This window comes from Manis javanica, chromosome X, assembly GCF_040802235.1.
Source record: "Manis javanica isolate MJ-LG chromosome X, MJ_LKY, whole genome shotgun sequence".
NCBI classification, from domain to species: Eukaryota; Metazoa; Chordata; class Mammalia; order Pholidota; family Manidae; genus Manis; species Manis javanica.
This window is the reverse complement of record NC_133174.1, coordinates 58,069,468-58,085,573: the sequence shown is the minus strand read 5'-3', so window position 1 is coordinate 58,085,573 and position 16,106 is coordinate 58,069,468. Positions and strand designations below refer to the sequence as shown.

General features: G+C 45.7%; 1 protein-coding gene across 5 annotated transcripts in view; it reads right to left on the bottom strand.

Moving 5' to 3' along the window:
• DLG3 (discs large MAGUK scaffold protein 3) overlaps nucleotides 1-16,106 on the bottom strand; it is a 57,223-nt gene that overhangs the window by 6,743 nt on the left and 34,374 nt on the right. For 3 of the 5 annotated variants that reach the window (XM_037002789.2, XM_017670895.3, XM_017670896.3), the window contains 3 exons: nucleotides 3,623-3,799; nucleotides 3,316-3,391; nucleotides 2,416-2,515 (listed from right to left, as the gene is read on the bottom strand). In XM_037002789.2, the coding sequence (XP_036858684.1) occupies nucleotides 2,416-2,515; nucleotides 3,316-3,391; nucleotides 3,623-3,799 (353 nt within the window). Of the gene's footprint in view, nucleotides 1-572; nucleotides 619-2,415; nucleotides 2,516-3,315; nucleotides 3,392-3,622; nucleotides 3,800-16,106 lie in introns of all 5 variants that reach the window. The other 2 variants (XM_037002790.2, XM_037002791.2) reach the window with 1 other exon arrangement.

Sequence of the window (16,106 nt, the reverse complement as noted above, 5' to 3'; positions counted from 1 at the left end):
TGGAGAGGAGAGGCAGTCAGTTTTCCCAAGCTGAAGCACTAGATATAGATGGTCCCTCAATGCTGCTGAGGCTCCCACCAGCTCAGCCCCGTAAAGATGCTCCAGGGCAAAGCTGGCGTGCTTTGCTGAGGCCCCTGGACCAGTTAGGACATCCCAGGTACATGCTGGGTAAAGGGCTTCACAGCACTCTTGGCCCTAGTTAGAGACTGAAACTCAAACCAGTTTTGAGCCCAATTCTGTAGAGCTGTGTCACTGGGACAAGAATCTGACCAGTGGGCCCCCCTCACCTCAACAGGCTAGAGATAAACTTGCCTCACTTCTAAGGTGGGGTGCCAAAATGGCTCCCCACCACTGCAAGGACAAAAGGAGAACATAAATATGAATGATAGGCTTTTATTAAGGGCACCAGGGGTCCAGAGCCAAAGCGTGACATTCACAGCCACTTGTCCCTCCTCCGGCTCACAAACCCTTGCCCCCACCACCCTCCCCCCTCCCCCACATCCCTGCACCCCCAACCCCAGCATCTCCATTCATGCCAGAAATATAGTTAATAGTGTGGAAGTTTGACTTACTCAGGTTCTTTGCTCCATAATAATCGTCACTTAACCCAGGGAAGTCCTGATTTCACAGACAGCAAGGACAGAGGGAGGGAGGGAAAGAATTGGGGAGAAGAGAGAGAATAGAGAAAAGAGACAAGGGGAAGGAAGAATACAGAGCTAGGTGAGCATTAGTGACAGAAGTATGAAATACTATGAAGACCTATAACCACAGTGAGGTGGAGAACTCTGCTAAAGAAAGAACATCCCAGGTCAGAGGAGATGCCTGGACTCCCACTGCCCCAATTCACTGCCAGAGGGCCTTGGAGTGGACTGCCTTCCTAGGCGGTCTACAGCCTACAGGCCAACAAGCAGGGCAGTGACTTTTCAAGGCTTACAGTACCTGCTTTGATTCAATTTGTGGTTACAGAGCCCAGCTCCTGCTGTGCCCCTAAAATCACCATCTCCCTCTGAGGGGGCTCAGGGGAGTGAGTCCCTAGCGCGGCAGGGAGGCAGGCAGAAGTGTCATCACCCAGTCCCAACCCACACTGTCCCAACTGCTCAGAGAAAGCTCCATGTAGGCTGAGGTGTGCCTTGCAAGCTGACCTGGGAAGAGCTCAGCTTCTGGAGAAGAACTAGGCAGTTTTCAACTCTCATCCAACAAGCAAACCCACTGCCCTTAGCTAGGCCTGCCCAGTGCCCTCCCCAGGCTGGGCTCACCGCAGAGGTCCGGGGACTCATCCAGTGAACTGTGGTGACATTACCTCAAGCAACTGTCCCAGATCATCTCCTGCAGCTCAAGAGCAGAGCCAACTGCACCCAGTACTTATTTAGCTCCCCAGGACAGTGAGCCATACCCTCCATCTGGATGACAGCACACCTGCATCTACTAGCTACCACCCCAGATGGCAGTGACCTACATGTACCAGGGTCGTGAATCAGTTTGGCCTAGAAGAAGTCCCTAACAAAACTAATCAGTCTCCTGCCAGTTCCATAGCCTGGGACACCAAGACCCTTTTTTGTGAGGTGGAAGAGGAGAGATTTACAATTCATAAGCCATGTGAGAAATATTTCACCAGCCTGACCTGGTGTTTAAAGTTAGGGTCACAGCAGTAATTTTCTGAAACATATGGCAAATAAGAATATTTCACGGGGTCAAACTGGTTCTTAAAAGTTCCTTTAGCTCAGCTTTATAGCCTTTTCTACCAAACCAGATTTGTTTCTCAATACATCTTCGGACAATTTGGCCAATGTTGAGGCATTCCACCCCTCCATGTCAATTCCTTTAAGTGGAAAGGATTTTACTTTGAAAGCTGGCTCTGTAAGCACTCTGGGATGACAGTGAGTCTGGTAGAGCCACATGATAACTTAGGTGCATATGCACATGCATGTGATTCAAGAAGTAGGCCTGACTCCAGGTGTCCAGGGAAGAAAAGGCTCTTCTCTTGACACAGATGAGTGATGCTGAGGAAAAGAAAACACAAGTGGAAGAAGGCAGGAGAGAAAGACTGAGTCCTCACACCTGGTTCTCTTGAAAAAGCATTTGTCTGTACCTGACACCAGGGCTGAGAGCTGCTCATCACCACCACAGCAGAGCTCGGCCTGGCACTCCCTGGGCCAGGGACATCCTGGTAGACCAGCCCTGGGACCAGTTCTACTCATAGCCTCCAACATTCTTTCAGACTGAGGAGCTGGACAAAAAAAACCAGCGTCTACTTGCACAGACCAATTTCTACCCTGACTACAAAGAAGCATGTGCACGCACATACACACCTGCGCACACACACACTTTCCCCAGTTTCTCATAGAGGGCGGAACAAATGAGGTGGCGAGGGTGGGGCTGTGGGCAGTCTGCTCTCTGAACCCTGCTGCTACTTACGTTCCTGTATGCTGCTCTCCTGGGCCATGTTTTCTTTGCTCTTGTAAAATGGAAACTTTCGAGAGAGGCGGAAACTCTTTTTACGTTTCTTTTTGATCGACTGTGAAAGAACATGAAGATGGAGGGGAAGGACAGAAAAAAAAACAACAATGGATTTTAAAGCATGCAAGAAAAACTAAAATGGAGACAATGGTGAGCTAAATAAAAGACCATCTCTCACAAATGGAGTCTATGAGATTAAATGAAAACTGATGTAGGAGGAAAATTATGTTTACAAGAAAATGTTGTAGGGTTGTTAGAGGTTTCTACCCAAGCCAGACTCACAGCGCTCACTAGTACTTCCTAAAGGACAAAGGTCCCCATAGCCTCCTGTACACATGCCCTAAGGTGCCACTGACATACATGGAGCCATCTACTCCCTCTCTCCTCCCTTTACTGCTCCAGAAGTTCTTTGGCCTGTGAAGCTCACAGAAGAAGAGGGGTGAATAGAGAGGGCCCTCATGCCTCATTTGCACACTGAAGGGTGGCCAGAGCTCTGAGGCTGACCCTCCTGGCTGGATGAAGAAGTCAGATTCTTCTCAGGGTCCCCATAGCTCCACCAGGGTCTACAGCCAGGGAGACACCCACGAGTGGTTTCATGTGCTCCAAGCAAGCCAGCCTTCCAGACAGTCCAACTCTAATACATCTTCCAGAACCAGTCACCCAGGGGGAAGAGTACAGGTTTGTGAGTGCCCTTTCTCTGCTTTCTGAAAAGTAGTCAGTATTTGGATAGCACAAAGCCAGCTCCCTAAAAAAAAAGAGATTCTGTTGTATGCCCCAGTTCTCTCATCTACCAGACAGACTCCAGGTTTCTTACTCCTCTTCACATATTGGCTGACTTCCTTGGGGATCCCCACTTACCCTGTTTGACTCAATCATCCCCGTCCTGGCATGGAACTTCACGGTTTTCAATCGAGCTCGCTCTTTCTTTTCCACCCTATTTTGGAGTCAGAAAGAAGTCCTGTTACTGCCAGTGCATGGTCTCAGCAGCCACTTTTTAGTTCACTGAGTCATAACCACATCCTGAACACCACCTTGCTACCAAAAAGGAATTATAATAACAAAGCACATCAGCTGCCCTGAAGCACCTTTTAGTATCATAAGTGACAAGGAAATCAATACCAAGAAGAGGGCACGGAAGGCCTCCATCATGACCATGACAGCTCACCTCTTTTTACTGGGGATCACACCGATCTGCTCACTTTCCCCATGTGGGGTCACCAGTCTTGCCTGCCACCACTCATCATCAGAGGCATTAATAACATGAAGGATGTCACCATAGGAGAAGCTGAGCCCCTGGCTTGGCAGGCAGCTATCCCGAGTCCGGTCATAATCAAACAGGGCCCTGAAATACACAGTGGAAGATGAAGTCATCATCTCAGCCTTAACTGCCAGGAGACTGGCACCTGGGAAGGATGGCGCAGGAAGGCCAACCCAGAGAGTCCCTGGAGACCCGGTGGCCTCACAGCAGATGAAAAGGAATTTTCCATGGGATCACATCTTTCTTTCAGTCCCAACATTGCCAGTATGTGCCCCATTCTCCCAACAAGGAGCATAAGGGAAGTCCCCTGCGAGTCCCATCTCCTCCCAGCTTCTGGACACAAGGCGAAAGTCCAAAGTAGAACATGATCAACAGTCTGCTCTTTCACCCACATCCTAGAGAAACAAGTTAGCTCTACCAATGGGCTTTTTTCAGTTTACAAACATATCTTCAAAGAGTAGTTGAAGATAAGGCAGAAAAATGTTAACCACTACCTCAAACAATGAATTGTAAATGCTGTAGAAACAAAAGAAAAATGGGTCCTGTGCCCCAAAGGAAAAGCTAAAGCTGATGTCGACCTACCTGAGGATAAAGTTGGAAGGGACCCTATGAAGGAGTCTCTGAGCTCACTCATACAGGGGGAAATGGGGCTCAGGGAGGAAGAGTAATGTGACCTAGGTCTCAGACCTAATGACTGGACCAGGACCCAGGTCCTCTGACCAGACATGCAGAGGAAAGAGATAGAGGGGGAGGTGGGAGAAGGTGGGGGAGGCAGCTCTACCACTGGACTTATGGAACAAGGAGACCCTCTTGGGTGCAGCTGGGAGTCCAGAAATGCGGTGGAAATAAAGGTCTGGGGCAAATTTCAGAAGACCTTGAATAAACCTGACCCAGTGGGCCCTGAAGCTGTCAGAGAAGGAAGTGAGGCTCTCAGAAGAGCCTTAGGAACATTAACCCACATCATAAGTAATAGGAATGGTGGGGGTGGGGAGGCAGGGGTGGGATTTGAAGGCAAATTTAAACTATCCACATATAAGCTCAATCCTTCAGGAGCCACTGCTGACTTGGCTCTGGTGAAGCTGGTACTTTACACCAGAGTTTCCTGCTCAGGCAACAAACTCACCTGCATGAAGGGTCTACTCTTCTCATCCACTGTCTCTCTCCTCACAGGGACTCACCACAAATGGGTGGGCTCAGTGAGAAATTCATATTTTTCTACTTGCAATCTAGGCACTGTCTTCTTCACACTGTCTGCTAACATCTTCGCACAGCCAGCCCGGCAGATTTCCCAGAACCAGCTCCAAGACTTAGATGTCTATCTGCAATGTGGCAGGCTGTGGCTCAGCAGGTAGCTGCAAAGTAAAACCAACTACTTCCCCATGCGCAGGCCCAAAAGAAATACAATGTAGTAAAGCCATGGAGAAGGAATTACCCAGCTTGCTTTTTTAAACCTTTTGAAACAGAATCCTTAAGAAATCAGTGTCAGATTATTTGAAAAGGAAAAATACCCAAACTCTGACAATAAGCCCTTTATCTCCCTCAATTTCCACACTCAGAGCATTAAGGAGAGAAGCTGAGGTTCATCAGCAGATTAAGGAGGCACTCTGTCCATGAGCTGCTTTCTGGGCTCTCTGCACAGAATCAAACCAGGCTGTGTTCGCACTCCATTCGAAATTGAGTTTCCTAAAGCAGGTATTCCGTCAGATGTTCTCATGGAGACGGGCATGCTGAAGACCTTATTCTAAGTGACAATCAGAAACACTCAATGTCATCACAGGCTCCAAAGATGAAAACAAATGTAGAAAGGAAAAGAACAGACCTTGGCTTAAGTGTGAATTAGTTTGGGGATGGAGGGAAGGAAGATGTTGAAATGAATTAGAGGAGAGATTGGGATGAAGTTGTAGAAGACTTGAAGGGAGAGTTTACTGGTTACAAGTTTAAAACATAACATGGACAATCCGATATATATTTAGCACCTGACAGAACCATACTTGACCTTTGGCAACAGCAGTAAGAAGCTGGAGTACATATGGTAAGGTGGATGTAAACATGTTTTCTGGATGTCTGGATGGTAACTTATTGGTAATTTTTTAAACATCTGAGATTTAAATAGAAGTAATATGCCAGTTTAATTCCAAGATGAATTTCAGATACCTGACAACATTAAAACACGTACAACATGAGCTAAGTGCAAACAAGTGCGTGCACATCCTCGGATTGTCCGCGAGCTGGGTAATTCCTCCTCCATGGTTTTACTACATTCTGTATTTTCCACAGCACTCAGCCATCCTTCCTCCTGTTCTCCCAAATTAGTTATGTCATATTTTGGTGAACAATGTTTAGTTTTACATTATTATGTAAATGGTATCCATAGAGGACTATACCCCCTTTCTTATAAACTTTTCCTACTATTTCTTTCCTGGTAGAAATAAATGCCTAATTTTTGTATTTGCTTACATTTCTATATCCCTATTATTTTCCAGCTCCATTATTTAACACAGAGGGCTATTTAGATTTGCTATTCCTTTTTGTTACAGCTAAAATATCTGAAAGCAGTTGCCTTTGTGGAGCAAGAAAAGGGGAGAATAGGTAAGGGATTAACTTGTTTTGCATATGCTATTGTAACATTTGAGGCTTTATTCTTATGTATTAATTTCATTAAAAGTTAAAGTAGTATATGCTCATTATATAACATTTGAAAACTACAAAGTCTAAAAAAAGAAAAACCACATTTAATATAACCTAACAACAACCATTCCTCATATTGTTGTGACATTGTATAATGTGTAATAAACACAAAAACAAAAAAATACACATTTCACTATGTTGGAAACATGGTATGTATATACAGTTTTGTAACCTTAGTTGTCACCTGCAATTACATCATTAATATTTCCTGTATCCTTGACTATTCTTCAAAACCAGTATTTTTAATGATGATACAATATTGTATTCTTAAGGACATTTATCCATTAAACACATATTTAGGAGCATCTAATACAACCAAGGTGCTGTTCTAGGCACTTAAAAGAGGGGAAATCAATATACCATGCACCTGGCTTGAGTCACTTACTTCAGATGAGGAACATGTTTGGCTCTAAGTTCCTTGGCAAACAAGGCAAAAAAAGGCAAATGCCCAATAAAAAGTGGTACCTGAGTATCTGGATTTTGTTTGATGAATCTGTGAAATGAGGAATACTGAACAACAGAAAGGACAATGTTATTTTTAAAGTATGATTTTGTTAAAGACATAAGAGCAGCATCATATTTGAATTTGAAATTCTGAACTATAATGTTCTCATTTGAGAATGTGAAAGATGAATTAACAAGAATTTCCTTTTCTATCAAGCAGAAGTGCAAATGCAAAAGGAGCTTTGCAGAACACTGGTGCCTTGAAACCATCCTGTTCCCCACTTCCTATCTAATAAAGGAAGTCCCTTCCATATTCCTCATGTGGCTTTCCAGCTCTAGGATTTAAGTGGTCTCAGTTTTTCCTGGGCCCTCTCTACCAGGTTAGGCTAAGCATTCCCAATTCCTTCAACAAACAGTCCTTCTAACTGTCATGATTTTCACATTCTCCAAATCTGTGATGTGCACTTTCTCTAAATCTACTTTGTCTCTTTTGAAATTTTGCTTGACTATAAGCTAGAAAACTTTCTCATAGATGATGAAAAACAGGCCCTCAGCTAGAGTTGTGTGGCAGGCCCCTCTTGGACCAGGGCTCTTAAATCTAGAAAAATTTCATGAGGTCTAAGTCACAGTCACATTTGGAAAAAAAAATAATCCTAACTAGTGGTTAACAAAGGGAAGGGGGTGGAGAGGGTGGGTAGGGAGGGAGGAAGAAGGGGATTAAGGGGCATTATGATTAGCACACATAATGTAGGGGGGGTCACAGGGAAGGCAGTACAGCATGGAGAAGACAAGTAGTGAGTGACTCTATAGCATCTTACTATGCTGATGGACAGGGACTGCAATGGGGTGGGGGGGCCCTGAGAATATGGGTGAATATGGGGGTGATAATATGGGTAGTAACCTCAATGTTGCTCATGTGAAACCTTCATAAGACTGTACATCAATGATACCTTAGTAAAAAAAAAAACCTAACCCTTCAGTTGGCTATGTCTAGAAAACACCTTTCTTCCATTATTTAAAGACTCGCTGAATATACTTTGTATGGAACACTGTGTTCCATACTTGGTGAGGCACAAAGGTAGGACAAACCAAGCTGAAAAGCATTCCAAGGGAGCAGAGATCCAGTCCAGCTTGGGGAAGCTAAGAGGAGGTGTTGACTTCTGAACCAGGCCCCAGTGAAGGTTCAGGACTTCAAAAGACAGAGGTGGGCAGAGGCAGGTAGCCCAGGGTGTGCCTGGGGGGTCAGGAATACCCGCACAGCCCTCAGGAGAGGGGCAGGCTGGGGCCTGCACTGGGCAGGCTACAGTCCAGCTACGGAGTCTGGCATTCCATTAGCAGGCCTTGGGTGGCCCACTTCACTGCCTTGACTTTCTTATCATTACCAGGCTAAACTTTCATGCAGAAGTAAAAGAGAACAGGCCCAGGTAGTAAAGTCAAACCACCTTTCAAATGTCATGTATTTCCTGAAATTGAAAAATGTAAACTAGACCTTAATCAATTTGAAAAAATATCAATTACCTACCTAAAATCTTTAAGACGCATGCTAAACTGTGGCCATCTAGGAACGACAATCCATCTCTCTTAGGGATAGCCTGGACACCCTGAGGAGTGACAGGGATTGGTACCTAGCTACAAATGCCTTAGGTCAGGACTGGTAAGAGGACAAAGGAGCACCTTTCTCTACAACCTGGGTGTATCTTCCTGCCACTCCTTTGTATCCTTAGGGCAAGCACTAGAGAAAGTCAAGGAGGATACCCCACTGCCCCTTCTAAATCAGACTGAGCCACCATCCTGGATCCAAATCATACACATGGAAGGCCTGGATGACACAGCAACCAAACTTTTCAACCTGACTCAAAAAGAGGGTGAGCTGGAAAAAACAAAGCAATACTTAATTGTCTTCAGACCCCAAGAAAGACCATAACAAGCACTCTGCCACCTTTGTCCTGCCCCACGTTTGAGAGAACTTATTAACAAGGTGGTGTGCTGGGAGGCTTTGGGAGACTAGAAGCCTCAGAAACCCCTTAGTCTTTCTGGGTCTAGATAAAAAGAATTTCATGGATCAACAACAAATGTTGGCAAGGATGTGGAGAAAGGGGAACCCTCCTACACTGCTGGTAGGAATGTAAACTAGTTCAACCATTGTGGAAAGCAGTATGGAGGCTCCTCAAAAAACTAAAAATAGAAATACCATTTGACCCAGGAATTCTACTCCTAGGAATTTACCCTAAGAATGTAGCAGCCCAGTTTGAAAATGACAGATGCACCCCTATGTTTATCGCAGCACTATTTACAATAGCCAAGAAATGGAAGCAACCTAAGTGTCCATCAGTAGATGAATGGATAAAGAAGATGTGGTATATATACACAATGGAATATTATTCAGCCATAAGAAGAAAACAAATCCTACCATTTGCAACAACATGGATGGAGCTCAAGGGTATTATGCTCAGTGAAGTAAGCCAGGCAGAGAAAGACAAGTATCAAATGATTTCACTCATCTGTGGAGTATAAGAACAAAGAAAAAAACTGAAGGAGCAAAACAGCAGCAGACTCACAGAACCCAAGAATGGACTAACAGTTACCAAAGGGAAAGGGACTGGGGAGGATGGGTGGGAAGGGAGGGAGAAGGGGGAAAATGGGGCATTACGATTAGCACACATAATGTAGGGGGGTGGGACATAGGGAAGGCAGTATATACAGAGATGATAATAATTCTACAGCATCTTACTATGCTGATGGACAGTGACTGTAATGGGGTAGTGGGGGGGGACTTGATAATAGGGGGAGTCTAGTAACCATAATGTTGTTCAAGTAATTGTACATTAACAATATCAAAAAAAATCTAATAAAAAAAGAATTTCATGGAGGCCTCCAAGTTAAAGACTGGTCAGGTCACATGGAAACACTGTGTCAAGGAGTGAACAAAGTTTGAAGAAATATCACCATGCACAGCATAGGATCACAGAGAACAGTCTACATTTAAGAGATTATTCTGCAGCTCTGAATGTGCTGCCCCTGATCATGGCCATGCACCTTGGCAAGAAAGGGAGAGCCAGATCTGGGTTTTCTGGCAACTTGTCAAACAAGTTTACCAGGCCAGAAAAATACTGACCTATGTTAAGAGCAGGGTCAAAGGCCTGGCCCATAAAGAATGTGGCATGTAAAAACAACAGGAGAGTGGGCAACAAAGCAGCTGCCAGAGCCAAGTCACACCAGTATGCACAGGAGAGGCTCACTCGCCAGGGTCTGCAGGTTGGAGTTCCCAAACTAAGCTTCAGCGTGGCAGCTTTAAATGCCTCTGCCTTCCTCCTGAGAAGAAAACTTTGCCGAAGGTCTTGAAATATACACTGCCTAAGTAGTGGCCTTTTAAACAGAATCCCCTAAGAGCTGTCTGCGCCAGCCCACAGGGACAGTGCACATGCTCTGGGGATGCTGCCTAATCCCCCTTTCAGCTGGGACCTCAGTGCCAGATGGGAAGGTAGGAATATAATCAGTTCAAAGTAAACAGAGGCCAAAGCCTCTGCAGTTCAGATCCTAAATGGTAAGGTTTGGGGCCACAAGACCCAGAGAAATCTAAGCACCTGGCGCAGCCATCCTGGTGTCTTAGTGAACAGGTGTGCAAGGGAGGGGCAAGTATCGAGGTAACTGACCAGGCAGATTTCTCAAGGCAAAGTAAACAAGAGCACTTCGGCACTACAATCTCAAAGGCAAGGAGCTACTTCTGCTGCACCCACCTGCTGGTGTGCCCTCCTCTCTACCTGCAACCCCAGCCATCTGAGTGTCCCCCCATGCCCTCAGCAGCTCCTCTAAGGCCCAACCCTGCCCGCTCCAAACAGCCTTCTTCCAAATTCGTATGATGTATTTAGCAGTGGCCTTGCTTTCTATTTTCTATTTATTGCTATTTACTCTTGCAACTTTTTAATCTTTCATTAAAAAGTTGCTAAAGGGGAAGCCCTTTGAGGAGTGAGGCCTTGTCTGATGCTTGTGAATTGCTGATGACAACAGGCTGGAGCAGTGGGCACAGGAACACCCTCCCAGTTACTCCTCAGTTACTGTCCCTCAGAGCTTCTTCCCGGTATTTCCCTCCCACACCAGCTGGTGTGTAACACATTGTTTTCTTCCTCTGGTCAGTGGTAGAGGCTGAATGTGAAGTCTTATGCAGAAGCCCTGACCCCCAGTGCGATGGTGTTTGGAGGTGAGACCTTTAGGAGGGGCCCTCATCATGAGATTAGTGCCCTTATGAGAAGAGAAAGAGACAGGAGATCTTTCTCTCCTCACACACACCCAGGAAAGGCCTGTGGACACAGCAAGAGGGTGGCTATCTACAAGCCAGAGGGGACCTCACTAGAACCTGAATCTGCTGCACCTAGATCTTAGACTCCCCAGCCTCCAGGACTGTGAGTAATAAAATGCCTGTCATTTAGGCCACCCAGTCTGTGGTATTTTGTTACAGTAGCATGAGCTGCCTGAGACAGAAAAATACCAGATAAAGGGCACATGTTATTTCAAAACTGAGCAGCCCCTCCCTTGCCTGGTCCATGTAAAGCATGCACTGAGAACTATAAAGCAGTAGCTACTTGTTAGTCCTTGACCTTAGTGTGAGGGTCACAAGTTCCAGCAGCTTCTGAGGAGCAATCCAAAAGCCCAAACTTGAGTACTTCATTAGACAGAGATGGATCATCACGAGAGGAGTGAGTTCAGCTGGCACCAAGTCTGGCCTCCCTGGCACACCTTGCAGAAGGGAACATGGAAGGCAGGGAGCGCACTGTTCTCCTCAGTCAATCTCAAAGTTGCAGGCCTCTGAGGCCAATTATGAACTTAAAGGGGCACACGAGGACCAACTGCCCCACAATATGTCAACGTTTGGGGTTCACAGCATCTTTGGATCAGTTCAGGGGATTATGAGCACAGGTCCAGGACTGCTGTTTAAGTTATGTGATCTAGCAACAGGCTTTTTCAGAACTGATGATACAGGAAACACTGCCCTGTCCTCCCATTGCCCTGAACACTATGGAAATTGTTGTTGCTTTTTAAGATGCATATTATCATCATCCCTAAATTCTGTCAGATAGTGAAGCCTGCCAATATTACCTTGTTGGCATCTTAATCCACTACTGAAACTTGTTACTAATTAATGTCTGCTTATTGACAAGGAACATTCTCCAGCCTGCTTTAATGACCAAGCTAATATTTTGACATTGTTTCTTGAATCAAGACTCTACAGATGCCCCAACATGATTTCCTTCCTACAGTGGGAAGACAACTAGGATGGCAGGTGGCCAGCCAGGAGGCCAGGGCTCCCCAAATGGCTTGATGCTGTTCTGTGGCTGCAAAGAATGCAGACAGGCTGGGTGGAACAGACTTTCCAAAGCTGTTTCTACAAATGTCCAGTTCCACCTCTTGGCAGCCTTTAGAGGACAAGTCTTGTATTCATTTCATTCCATAAAGAGATACATAAAGTACAAGTATAGAACACAGAGGTCCTTGGAACACTAACCTACCCTGTGTCTTTGTACTATCTGCCCATCAGAATGGGCAGAGTTAAACACCCAGACACACTGACCCTGAGCAGGAGACTCCAGAGAGGCATAGTTCTGTGGACTTTTCCAGTGGGGAAGGCAAATGCACCAACAGAGCCAGGGCCCTAAACTGGACAGAAAGCGGGCTTTGCTCATCTTGCCTGTCCCATTAAAGACCTGAGTCTAGTACTGTGAAGTGTGGGGAAGGCCTTTCCATTCAGTCACCAGTGACTTTAAAACCAAGGTTCATTTTCTGAACAGTAAGCTTTCCTTCCTCCTACTCCACACTCTACAGATCCCATCTCCCCTGTTGGGACAGCTGCAGCTCCCTAGAGCTTCACCTGCTATAGCATCAGTCAGCTGTCAGAGAATGTTATTTGCTTCAAAATCATTTTGCAAGCCCATGCACACTAAAGGAAGACAGACACTCACACAAAGGGAAGGGAGAAGCACATCAGGAGGAGAAACAATGGCAGAAAGAACTGGAGGAGAATCCCCAACTGCAAAGGGTTCCTTCACTTGAATCACCTGCTTCTTCTGTACCCCTACACATATATGTTGAGCTGCCCTGGGGCAGGAACCACACTTGCTGCTTCCTTGAATTTACCTCCCCCCCTCCACATTCCCCCACAACCACACCCAAATTCTCAGCCCTGGGCTTTACTGCTTTCTTCCAAAATCCGTGGAATGTTCGGCTGCTTCAGTGAAACAGAAATTAATGTCTACTGTGACACCAACCCCTGAGTGTTCTGATTGCTTGTTAAAAACATACATCTCCCCAAATCTGATGAATCCACATCAATAGATGAGGAGCCTGGGAATCTCCATCTTTACCAGCCTGCCAGCTAAATCCTATCAGGAAGGTTGGGAAATGCTGAAAGAACCATGCTCTATAGTCAGAACCACTAGGTTCAAATTCCAATTTGGAGACTTCTCAGCTGTCTAACTGGCGTGTTTTCTCATCAGCAAAAGGAGAATGATAATGTAGCTTTGTAGCATTTATTGAAAGGATTTAAAAGTGATTTAAAGAGCATTTACAAAGGTCCAAATGCATAGTAGGTATTTCCCCAATGTTCTCCTTTATACTGAAGACACTGGGGAACTAACCAAAAGCATCTGAGCAGATCGCATCCAGACTGGTGCTTTCACTTCAACCCCTCTGCAACAACCAGGCAAATGGCTGCCCAGCCTCTTCAGTAACACCTCCAGTGACAAAAGAGCAAATGTACTATCTCTGGGAGCAGTCCATTCCATTTTCAGACCGTCTTAATCATTAGCTCTTTCTTCCTTACGTTGAGCTTAGATCTGCCTTAGATGACAGAACAAATCTAATCCCTTTTCCACATGATGGGGTGATGCAATTAACTTTGAAAGACAAGTGAGGAGGAGTAGGCGTGTGTGTTTGGGAGGTGTCCATTTTGAGCACACTGATTGTCTAAGGCACTGGGAGGGCAGCTTTGTGCATGTGACCAGCAAGTAGTCGATATGCAAGTCTGGAGTTCAAGAGAGAGATCAGGGATGTCATTTACACAACAGGATTTGAAGCTATGAAAATAAATGACATTGCCATTTAGGGGGTAGAGCTAATGAAAAGTACTGAGGAAAGGTCCACAAGGTAGGAAGACAACCTTTCAAGAAGGAGGTAGATAATTCACAGAAACAAACAGACCAGTGGCAGAGCACCAGTGAAGGACTCACTGAATTTGACACCTAAGAGGTCACCACTGGTCACTGACAGAGCTGGGCTTCTGCTCCTCTGGAGCCTTCCGGAGCTGCTTGGAAGCACACCACCATGCTGAAAAGCAGATGCACAATTCCTTTCCTGCTGTAAGTGAGGCAATCTGAAGAAATAGCAGCAGCAGGTACAGATGACTCCCAACATTTCCCCACCTGTATATTAAGATGGGTTTCCGCAAATAAGGCTTCCACGCTCTTATCTTTTGGGGAAACACTGCCTAGTACAGTCCCCCCTGGAGACTAATCATAGTGAAGTACTTTATTTTTCTGTTTCATACATTGCCCAACTTACTGAACCATTGACTTTTCACACAACGCTTACTAACATCTTGAGGAATTAGTGTTTCCTGGCACATAATTTGGCAAATGTGGTGAGCAGGAGCGACAAGACAATAGTTTAAGAGACTGTTGATATCAAGGGAGTTTCTTTTTCTTTTTAAGAGCAGAAGAAATGTTAATATGTTTACATGCTGAAGAAAAGGAACCAAGTGTAGAGTAAAAAGCCAAAACAGGCAGGAAAGGGCAGGGAGCAAGCCAGGCTCGGGGAGAGGGGTTAGCTTCGTGAAGGCCCTCAGCTTGCTGCTTTAGCCATAAGACATTATTTCTCTGGATTAGGTGTAGTGATCACTCCTTGGAGGATAGAGATGTTAACTCTAGCTAAGGTTAAGTGCAGATTATGTCAACTGCCTAAACTGATTCACTAGAAACCAAGTGCAGTATCCACCCTCCTGCCAAGTTAGATGGAATGTATCCCTCGCTCAGGCCAGGGAAGGGAGCGCCAGGTCTTCCAGGCCAGGAGCTAGGCCCACTCCCCCTGCCCAGGCAGAGAGCTCTAACACAGGATAGGCAGAGAGGGGGAACCTAAAAATAAAGCTTTGTGAAGAAACTGTCTTGCCTAAAGAGCAGCTTCCCATGCACACTGGAGTGCCACATCTGCAGAAGCTGGCAGCACCAGAACGGAACAATCCTGACCAAGTCAAATAACTATTACCCTTTTGCAGGGGCGACAGCACATTTCTGATTCCCCCATCAGCGCCCCAGTCTAGGTTGCAGCCCCAGAGCAAGGGCTTAGTGACAGAAAGCAGGAACTGAAAAGATCACCCATGACTAGTCCAGCCTTCCACCTGCTCTTCTCCCTTCACAGTGGGAGGTGAGCACAGCAAATGTGAAGAAAGCTGCTGTCAACACAAGAGAAATTGAGTTGAGGGTCCATTTTAGGAAAGAACTGTGAAGGGTTCTAGTGGGCTCCAGGCTCAAAGCTGGCTCCCTCGGCTCCACTCCCGGCAGTAGTGTCTACACACACACAGCTACCTCCGGCTGGGGGAAGGTTTTAAACCTTGGAGGGATACAATGAACTCACACCAGGCTGTTAGGAATTTTGCCAAGAATCCCAGGCAGGAAGAAGGAAACTACCCTCAGTTCTAGGAGTCCATACTGTTCATTTAGCAGTCCAACTCCCGGAGAGGTTTGTACTTTGACCCAAGTACAAAAAAAAAAAAAAAAAATATTACAATATGCCTCAAGGGTCAGAAGCTCAACCTTCAGCCATATCTCTGAATAGCGTTCAATGCCACATACCCATTCCCTCCCTCCACCCATTCTGCCACCCCCCGCCCACCCCCACCAATGGATACCATCCTGTCCATGACCCATGCCTCCAATACTGCAGACCAGTAGGCAAGGAGTGAGAAACACAATTAAAAACAAAATTCCAGAACACAGCAATCTGTCTGTCAGTTCTTTGGTCTCTTAAAAGAGACCCTGTACCAGACCACAGGGATAGTTGATAGGCTTGGATACAAACCTGATGTCTATTATGCATATGTGGAAGGGCGGGGACATGCCAAGTTTTCCCCTCAAATCACAGATTGCAAGCAAAGTTCTTTCAAAATGGAGTGCTATTTGAATGCTAACTAGCAACAATCACCCAACCATCTTTTACAATTAGAGCAAACTGAAATTTCTCCGCACTGAGTCATTCATGAGTAAAAAGGAAGAAG